This window comes from Delphinapterus leucas, chromosome 8 (assembly GCF_059928025.1).
Source record: "Delphinapterus leucas isolate spDelLeu-1000000601 "Yukka" chromosome 8, BTC_Dleu_Yukka2, whole genome shotgun sequence".
NCBI lineage: Eukaryota > Metazoa > Chordata > Mammalia > Artiodactyla > Monodontidae > Delphinapterus > Delphinapterus leucas.
The window spans coordinates 61,665,471-61,676,038 of record NC_143136.1 but is presented as its reverse complement, the minus strand read 5'-3'; the positions used below and the strand labels follow the sequence as shown (position 1 = coordinate 61,676,038).

Here is a 10,568-nt window from a genome sequence, read left to right as displayed (position 1 = left end):
TTTTACTTGTTCTTCACTCCTTTGTATTCCTGTAAACTGGAAGATCTAAATAAAGGTGTGAGAAGAGCAAGTTAAACATTTTGGTCTGGCATACTTCATGGGTGATAATAGTTACTTCACGTTGCTTCACATCAGAATACACATGTTCTGATATCTGGTTGATCCACCGTTAGTGATGGCCAAATTGACCCCTGGGCAATAACTGGGAATTTTGGAGGGAAGGGACCAAAGGAGCAACCGAGTAGGAAAAGTGTGAATACAACTTGGCTACCTAAAGGAAGTGGAATGGGGAACCCAGCAGCAGGCGGTGCAACGCCAAGGTCATCCAACTGTGTTTCCCACTAGGGCATCGCTCAGGTTGTGATAGACTGATCTTGTTCTCACAATTAGGGAAACAAAAAGAGAACTTTGGCGGGTCCTCCATAACTCTTTAGGATATTTTCCTTTATAAAACTGAGCTAAGCGGAGCGGACACGGTACTCCGCCCACGGAGAGCCACTACCACGATCCTCTGCGCAACCTGGGGACAAGACCTAGAGGTTCAGAAACCCAGAGATTAGGGAGCTCGCTGTGTTTGCATCCGCCCCTATTCTTTTCAGCAGGAGCCCCTTCCCGGCCTCTGGCCACCAGGGGGAGCTACAGTCAAGCGACCGTTCTTTCGGTAGAGCGGGAACGCGTCTAAATGAATCTTGTCAAGCCCAGGGACCCGTAGTAAGGTGTAGAGACTGGATGAACCGTATTTCAGCTCTCTCGCGAGCACGAATAGGCCTCTCCCCACCCTCCACTCCAGCCCTGCCTCCCGGGCTCAGACCCCTCCCGGTGGCTCGCGGCAGGTGGCGCTGTCTGCGGCGTCGCAGCGGCCCTGGCTGCCGCGGCGACGATCTCCCAGCGGGCAGTGCGGCCCGGCTCTCCTGAGGCTGCGAGTGCCACGTCCCAAGTGCTACGCGGAGGAGCGGAGAGGGCGGTGCGCGGGGGGGGCGGGGAGAAGCGCGGAGCCCGGCCTGGCCGCCCTGATCGCCCGCCGCCATGGGCTCCTCGCAGAGCGTCGAGATCCCAGGCGGGGGCACGGAAGGCTACCACGTCCTGCGGGTAAGGGCTTCGACGGCGGCCCGGGGGCGGTGGGCTGGAGGCGGGGCCCGGCCGCGGGGAGGCGGAGGCCCCGACGGGCTTCTTCCCGGGGCAGCCAGGCCTCTCCCGAAGGAGAGGCGACGGCGGGCGCTGCTTTGGCCGAGGCCGGCTCAGGAGGCCGCTCACAACCCGCCTCCCCGGAGCGCCCCGGGCCCGGGTGCGCCGCTCCGGGAGGACGGGCTGGGACCAGAAGAGGCAGCCGGCGACTTGGCCAGGAGCGGCCCAGGCGAGAGGGCAACCTTGACTCCTTTCCTCTTCACGGCCTTCTCTGCCCCCACCCCTTCATTCTTAGCTCCCAAAGTTAGGGAAGGCTCAGGCGCAGTCTGCAAAAGAGGTGATGGTGAAGGTAGCATTTGAGTTTTCCGAGAAAAGGAAGCCTGGAACCCGCAGACTAGAGGCGGTGGATGCGACGGCAGGTGTTGATTCTCCTCCGCGCTGTCCGGGTGTCCGAAAAGGCCAATTAAGCAAACAAAACGAAATGGCCTAGAAGTAGGTTTGACGGACTTAAATCTACTTGATTTTGACTGTGGTTTTCTCTCTCCTGTGTCGCTCCTGACCTTCCCAACCCTCCTCTTCCACATTTCCTGGCGGTGGGAACTTCCGTTCTCTTTTTTCTAAGGCTGCTCAGGGTGTGGTGGAGATTAAGGTTTAGATCCACAGTGTAAAAGAGGTAATGGAGAGGAACGTTTTTTTTTTAAAAAAAAAAAAATCCAGGTAAATAAAGGAAAGCAACTTCGGTCACCAGGATGCAGAGAAACATAGTATCTCGAAAGGTTTTAGCTAAGCCCCAGTTATGAACAGCCTGGGTTTTACGGAGCGTGTGGTCCTTTCCTCAAGGAACTGGGAGTCTTTAAAAGAGGCAGTGTTGGTTGTGTGTTGTGACACCTGCGTTGAGTGATAACATGATGGACTGTCAACAGAGTGGCCCCAATCTGTAGCACCATTTCAGGACATAATATAGTGTAAATAGATAGCTCCTCACAGGCAAGAGCATTTTCACTGAAAGTGGGAAAGTGCACTTCCTGGTGCTAGTCATCTTCTTCCTTAGGTCCCATGTTTTAGGTGAGACAGCATTCTTAGGGCCGTTATCAATCACCTTTCTGATCTTCAGGATGATCACGTCTAATTGTCTCTCCACTCTGCTAAAAATCCCTCTTGAAGCCATACACTTGGTGGGAAAGGATGATTTTCCCAGAAAATAAAGGGAATCTATAAATAAACCATAATACCTTCCTGTTCTCTTTAGCTAAACCAACCCCCAAGTGCCACACTGATAGGGGAAATGGAAGGAGAATTGTCAGATCCCAGATGTGAAGTTAAAGTTAGTGGCGGTACTTTCTCTATTCTCTGGTTAGATTCTGAGTGCTTTGCAGTATGTTATCCAGTATTACTAGCTGATCCTCACAGTTGCTGATTGTGGCCATGAATCCTTGGGGATTCGTGATATTTTTATAATTACGCGCTAGGTAAAGCACAGTATTAATGAGTGTTAAAAGTCTGTAAGAAAGGTGTACATATCAAAAGGATTCCAGTTCAGTGACTTCTGTTGACTTTTGTTAATGACTACGTTCGTCGTTAAACAAGTTGAAGTGTATTTCTGTACATAGGTGCACCTCCGAAAATCAGCACTCATACATATTCAGTAGTACAGATGCTGTTATTCTATAAATATGATTTTTAGAAGCACTAGGGGCAACCTTAGTTTCCAGTCTGCATCTGGAGCATAAATGTTGCAAAAGATGAAATAATTCTTTTTTCATTTGAATTTTATTAGAGGGAGCTTTAAAATAGTAATGATCATCTAGTTTAGGAGAATTTTTTAAAATGTTTCTGAGTTCCTAACCCACTCTGCCCTGATTCTGTAATTGGTTTCTTTATCTTTGTTTTTAGAGGGGAAAAGTACTCTGTTAAATCTCAACATACAAAAATTTTCTTTTCATTTGTTATTGCCTAAATTATGGTTGTATATTTCATCTCTGGATTACTGAGCTTGTAAACCTGAGTAAATATGGCAGGATAATCATGGAATAAAATCACCCATGTTTAACAAGTTTTAGAATGATTTAATTAGAAGTTAGTTTTCTTTAACAATTCCCTGGCCATTTCCTTGCTAGTGATAAAAACTTGTATGATTGTTTTGAAATACCAATTTATAGTGACACCCATATACACTGCTATTTTATTACTGTTATTTTTAAATTGTATTCCTACAATTCAGAGATTGACCTTTATGTTTCCTCTGTTATTTTTTCGTATCCATTGTTAGATTCTGCTTTAAAAAATATTTAGGGGACAACCTTGAAATGTTTCCAGATTTTATGCTATGAACAGTGTACTTACCTTTTTATCTATTATGTATTAATGCACATTTTCATTTTGTGATCATATTATATACCCAACTCCCCATACTCACCCTAGAAGTAACCAACATAGTTTATGTATCATAGTTTATGTATCCTTTCAAAAATGTTTTATGAGTGTAAAAGAATCCACCACCACCCCCAACCTTTCACTGTTTCTTTTTGTTTCCTTTTGTAACTGTTAGAATAACATGCTACATATGGTTAAACACCCTGGTCGTCTTTTTTGGCAGTGTCTTGTCTGTCTTTCCATAGCAGCGCACAGAGATTTGCCTCTTGCCTTCACCTAGCTCCATAGTAAGTCTTTTATACCATAGTTTGGTTAAGTACCACCTCCTGGTGTTAGACATTTAGTTTTTCTAGTCTTTTGCTGTTACAAATACATATCTACAACCTTAAATCCTACCTTTCGTTTTCACTTAAAATGTATTTTCCCATATTATTGAATTGTAATGTCTTTGGTCTTCATTTTAGTAAATTACTACATTGTTTTCTGATTATTGGCACGTGTTCATTAGAGAGCATTTGGATAAGTTCAGAAAGTATAACAAAAAACCTAAATTACCTGTAATCCTGCCATCTAAAGGTAAATACTGTTGAAGTATTTTTCCTCGTCTTTTTTTTCCCTGTGCCTACCATTGCCCTTTAGCCATGTTTCACAAAGATTTTGAGTAATATGATATAATCAAGTACAATATGGCCAAAAGTTATCATAGGATGTTGGCTTTACAACCTAAATATCCAACAAATGAGGAATTGTTAAATAAATCAAGGCCTAACTACAGATTGGAATTCTGTGCATTCAGTGAAAATTATGTTTCAAAACACTCTGTGGTCACAGGTATGCTTCTGTGTGTGTGCATGTACATTTGAGTGCCTAGGGAAATAAAATGGAAAGGTAATAAGCCAGGATATTAAAATGATTTTTGGTGGATGGTGACATTTTTATTCCTTTTAAATTTTAATATATTACCCCAAATTTTCACAGTGACTATGAAATATTTGTATATTTACAAAAAATATAGTTATAAAAATTATTTTTTGAAAGTGGACTCCTAGTGAAAGATTTTAAAATTTGTTCAGAAGCTTTCTTTTGCAAATAACATTATAGGGAATTCCCTGGCCGTCCAGTGGTTGGGATTCCTTGCTTCCTCTGCAGGGGGCACAGGTTGGATCCATGGTTGGGGAACTAGGATTCCACAAGCCGCAGGGCATGGCCAAAAAAAAAAAAGAAAAGAAAAGAAAAAGAACGTTGTATTTCTGATTCCCTTATGCATTGGGTCGGGTTCCGCATTCACCATGCATACCACTTTTATTCCCATTCTCTAATCCTAACATAAGGCAGGAGAAATGTTAGCCAGGACTTCTCAGTTTTGTTAGAAGTTACTACAGTTGCAGTATGTTGAATACAGAATTCTTGTCTCGATTTTCTATTAATTATCAAGTAAACCCAACAAGACCATTTTCAAAATTACGTTTTTGGAGTTGCCTCATGGATGCCCATTATAAGATGTTTCTAAATTAAAATATTCAAATTAATTCCACTCTACACTTAATATTCTTTGAAATGGAGGGTATCTGAGGACATTCTGGAACCAATGTTCACACCAGTATGGGGATATGGAAAATGTCATGTTCACTGTTCCTTATAATTTCCTCTGAGAGAGATTTTGAGATGATGGATGTTTTGAAGGAAAGGCCATTGAGATGAATTGTGTCTCCAGTGTAATAACAGGCTTTTATCTTCTGAGCCATTTGCTGCAGACTGGGCAGCATTAGGTACTCTCCTTAGAGGAGAAAGTGAGAGTAAGTGGAATTATTTCTGTAGAAAACAGAATACCTAGACCGTATCTACTATTATATAGATGTGCTCTTTTTCTTTTTTTTTAAGAGTTGCCTATACTTTTTAAAAAAATTAATTGATTAATTAGTTAATTTTATTTTTGGCTGTGTTTGGGTCTTTGCTGCTGCGCACAGGCTTTCTCTAGTTGCGGTGAGTGGGGACTACTGTTTGTTGCGGTGTGCGGGCTTCTCATTGCGGTGCTTCTCTTGTTGTGGAGCACAGGCTCTAAGCGTGTGGGCTTCAGTAGTTGTGGCACGTGGGCTCAGTAGTTGTGGCTCACGGGCTCTAGAGCACAGACTCAGTAGTTGTGGTGCACGGGCTTAGTTGCTCTGCGGCATGTGGGATCTTCCCAGACTAGGGCTCGAACCCATGTCCCCTGCATTGGCAGGTGGATTCTTAACCACTGTGCCACCAGGGAAGTCCCTAGATGTGCTCTTTTTTTAATGGAACCTAAGTAATCTACATGAAATCCTGCAAGATTTCAACTTGGTACTTGTTCTGAGAAAGTGAAATCCCATTATTTGATAGTCATAATTTTTTTTATTCTAACCCAGTGTTTCTCTAACTTTTTAAACTCATGCCCCCATTTGAAAAACATAAAAATCTCACTATTATCCCTTATCTTCTCGCTCATTCTGAAACAGTGGGTATAAAAAGAAAACAGTTGGGTTATTTGATGTTTTCCAAATATAAAGTTATAATTGAAAAAGCTTTATAAACACCATTTGAAGATTCTAACCTGCTCCCAAAATTGATCTCTTCTAATAAAAGGCTGTGAAATTGTTTAATACACATTCTTTGATATTGCTTTCAAATGTAGGAATCAGAATACTTCATTTTATTATGAATGAATGTTTTATTAATGCCATGAAATACAATGTTTGTGAACCTTAGGACACTTTTAGGAATTGTCAGTATAATTAGACATAAACTTTAACTGATATTAATAAGCCTCGAACAAATTAATAGTGTCATGTTGTTTGTATACCCTTATATATTTTTGTGATGAAGTGTGCTTTAATGTATGGATCTTCAGGATCCTCATTTGGGGAGACCTGCTCTTGGTGGGTAATTATGGTTTCTGTCTCTGGTCAGTAAGTAGTAGAGCGCACAGAACTGGCTTCAGTGCCTTTCTGGGTCAGATACTGACAGGGCTTTTTAATAATTCCCCTGAAATTTTCAGAAGAATTGAACTTAGAATAACCACTAATATCAGTACATTCATTTAATATTCTACCAAAAGGATTATATTGATTGATTTACTAATAAAAAAGCAGTTAACAATCTAAACTAGAAAATATCCATAAAGATTTGTTATGTGCTTTAGGATCTGACTGTAGATTGCCTTGGGAGTTGTGATTATCAAGTAAGATGACTTTTTTCCAAACAACATATGCAAAAACAGAGTAGTTACTTTGAGAGACTGTATAGGTCCTCTTGGCATCGCATATCAATTTACTACAGCATGAAGAGAATAATGCTGGGGTTTTTTGGGTTTTGCTTGTGTGTTTGTTTTTTAAGCATCATGTAAGCACATTATCCGTAGTAAGGAACCTTGTCATCTTGTGGACATGGATACATTGAGAGACTATCATAGTAGACCACTGGAGACCACCCTTGTGAATCACTAGATTCTAGTGTCACTCCATCACTTCATTGTCTTCCCTTGGGCAAACCTTTGAACTTCTTTGAGCTTCATTCTTTTTATCTGAAAAGTGGGGATAAGAGTAGTGCCTCCTCCACCTTTTGTTTTTGATTTTGTTTTTTTACTAAAAACCACATTAGATAGTATACATGAAAATATTTTGAAAAAAAATTGAGCACATTAAATTTCTTTATTAAAAAAATGCTGTCTACTTCATTGGTTATCCTGAGGATTAAATGGCATATTCCATGTAAAGCACTTAACATAGCATCTGGAATATGATAAAAACTCAATAAATGTTAGCTGTTACCTTTATTATTAGCATTTATGTTATTGTGTCACCTGTTGAGAACAACTATTATAGTGCCAATACTGCTTAAAATATACTTGTTGTAAACATTTTAATTAATATTTCCATTTAATTAGTCATTCAGCAGCTACTTTTTGTCCATGTACCTAACCCTGTACGTCACTGCTGTTTAAGTTTTGGATCAAATCTGACCCATTAATTTTATAAATGTCCCTGTTAATTTTTAAAAATCCTCATTTTTGAGGAAATTTTACATCTGTATTTTAAAAGATAAGTGAGTGCCAGTGTCCTTTTCATTGCTTTGCCACAGTGTTACTAAACACCTGAACTAAAATGACCTACAGTCTGTATAATTAAAAATGATCTTGTTGGGTTTGATCTACACTGTAAAATCTATAGATAGCTTAACAACAGACTTCTTTCATGGTGAGTCATTCAATCTTAGAGACTATCTAGTCAGCCTCCTCACTTTACAGCTAAGGAAAAGGAGCACAGAAAGATTATTGCCTGAGATCACACAGCAAGTTTTCTTTCCCTAAGAAACAAATACCCGAGTTGGTATTTGAAGAGTATAAAATGAGATGGCATGTTGTCAGAGTTTTAGTTTCTTTTGAAGCAGACCAGTTTCTTTCAGCATCATTTTTCTAACATGCAGATCTTTTCTAGGAAGCTATGATGTAGTGATGGGTTTTTATTTCATTTAATTAGCATTAGAATTTTATTTCAAATTTCTTCATATGTCACAAGTTACAGCATTGGGTCAGAATCAGGAGAACATGCTCTTTGATTTATTTTGATAAAACATGTGAAGAGAATGTTTTAACAGGTGAGCCTTGAACTCCTCCAGTCTAGCTTGGGGCTGTTACAGATAGTGCTGCTGTGAATGTTACATTGTGTATGCCTTTGGAGAACATATGTATTCCCATTCCTACTGGGTATACTAAATAGTGGAATATTTGCAATGATGTGTGTATTTTAGTATAGATATTGCCAAATAGCTTACTAACGTACATTCCCACTAGCAGCAATTAAGGTTTCTGATTGTTCCATATCCTCATAACACTTAGTATTTTCCCTTTTTCATCTTGGCCATTCTGATAGGTGTGTAGTGGTATCCCATTGTGGTTTTAATTTGCATTTCCTGATGACTGTTGAAGTCGACCACATTTTCATATTTATTGACCACTTCAGCATCCTCTTTTGTTTAGTGTCTGCTACAATCTTTTCTCCATTTCGTTGTCTGTCTTCTTTTTTAAACAGCTTTATTGAAATGTAATTTACATACCATTAAATTCAGTCTTTTAAAGTTTACAGTTCATTGGTTGTTTAGTATATTCACCGAGTTGTGCAGCCATCATCAGTATCTAATTCCAGGACCTTTTTATCACCCTAGAAATAAACTCCCTACCCATTAGCAGTTGCTCCCTTTTCCTCCTTCTCCCAGCCCCTGGTCACCACTAATCTACTTTCTATGGATTTGCCTATTCTGGACATTTCATATAAATGGAATCATACAATATATGGTCTTTGTGACTGGCTTCTTTCACTTAACGTAATGTTTTCAAGGTTCACTCATGTTGTAGCATATATCAATACTTAATTCCTTTTTATTGCCAAATAATATTCCATTCTATAAGTGTACCACATTTTGTTTATCCATTCATCAGTTGAAGGACATTTCCACTTTCCAGCAGCTATGAAATTTGTGTATAAGTTTTTACATGGACATGTTTTCATTTCTTCTGGTTATATACCTAGGAGTGGAATTGCTAGGTCATACAATAACTCTCTGTTTGACATTTTGAGGATCTGCAAAACTGTTTTCCACAGAGGCTGCACCATTTTAGTATGAGGGTTCCAGTTTCTCCACATCCTTGCCAATCCTTGTTGTTGTCTTTTTTACTTTAGCAGGTTTTGTGAATGTGAAGTGGTATCTCATTGTGGTTTCACTCTCCTTAATGATTTGCAGTAATTCTGAATTTGTTCTGAATACAGTTCCTTTGTTGGATATTATGTTGTATCATTTCACTCTCTTAATCGTGTCTTTTGATGAGCAGAAGTTCATAGTTTTAGTAAAGTTTATCAGTTTTTAAAAAATTTATGGTTAGCTTTTTGTGTTCAGTTTAAGAAGTCTTGGGACTTCCTGGCGGTCCAGTGGTTAAGGCTCTTCCAGTGCAGGAGGCACGGATTTGATCCCTGGTCAGGGAACTAAGATCCCATCCCGCATGCCATGCAGCGTGGCCAAAAAAAAGAAAAGTGTTCATACTTGATGATCTCAAAGATATTCTATGTTTTTCTCTAAAAGCTTTATTGTTTTACATTTGACCTTTAGATCTGACGTCCATATAGAATTGATTTTTGAGAGACAACATTTTTTAAAATGATTTATCTCCTCTTCCTAGCTGACTGACGTTCTGTGTCTTTTTCTCTTTTTTTGTTTAAGAGGTGAGAGATAATTAATACATGGTTAGAAAAATAATGTAGTGTCCAGGAATTAATTGGTTATAAAGTTTTGCCCTCAGGTGGTGATTGTGGAGTTAGGAAGAGGAGTTTAAGATTTGTAGGACTCCTATCATATGTCAGAGATTTCACTAGGCATTTTATGAACTTAAATTCATTCAGTCTCTACAATATTCTCGTAAAGTAGCTGGCATTTTCTCTTCCTTGCAGATGAGAAGACTGAGGCCCAGGAAGATAAACTTTCCCAAGCTCAAAAAGCTAATAAGTAGGCAAACCATGACTCAAAATCAAGTCAGTTTGGCTCTAAAATTCTATTATCTTTTCACTGTACATTTTTTTTTTTTTTGCGGTACACGGGCCTCTCACTGTTGTGGCCTCTCCCGTTGCGGAGCACAGGCTCCGGACGCGCAGGCTCAACGGCCATGGCTCACGGGCCCAGCCGCTCCGCGGCATGTGGGATCTTCCCAGACCGGGGCACGAACTTGTGTCCCCTGCATGGGCAGGGGGACTCTCAACCACTGCGCCACCAGGGAAGCCCCATGTAAAATCTTAATTATTAAACTTTCAAAGTTAATCTATTCATCTTAAATTGCTGTGATATTTGGCCCAATAATAAATTAAATAGCCCATGGAGCCGGGTATATATGTTTTTTCTTTTTTTAAATTAAGATGGTTTGAAGGAAACAGACGAATCAACAATCATGAGACCTCATAGGGAACAAAGTATTGAAGTGGTAATCTGATGCTTGAGAGATTAGGTGCCTAAGAGATTCTTGTCAGTGGGTAATACTGCCAGAGGAACTTACCTTTGTGGATGTTTAA

At 39.9% G+C, this 10,568-nt stretch overlaps 1 protein-coding gene across 3 annotated transcripts in view; it reads left to right on the top strand.

Moving 5' to 3' along the window:
- The first annotated feature begins 955 nt into the window (after window positions 1-955).
- The window catches only part of GORASP2 (golgi reassembly stacking protein 2), a 33,993-nt gene continuing 24,380 nt past the window's right edge, over window positions 956-10,568 (top strand). Inside the window, exon 1 of one of the 3 annotated variants that reach the window (XM_022570020.2) lies at window positions 956-1,089. In XM_022570020.2, coding sequence (XP_022425728.1) covers window positions 1,027-1,089 — 63 coding nt within the window. In that variant the 5' untranslated portion in view covers window positions 956-1,026. Of the gene's footprint in view, window positions 1,090-1,175; window positions 1,608-3,673; window positions 3,786-10,568 lie in introns of those variants that run through there. The other 2 variants (XM_089916689.1, XM_089916688.1) reach the window with 2 other exon arrangements.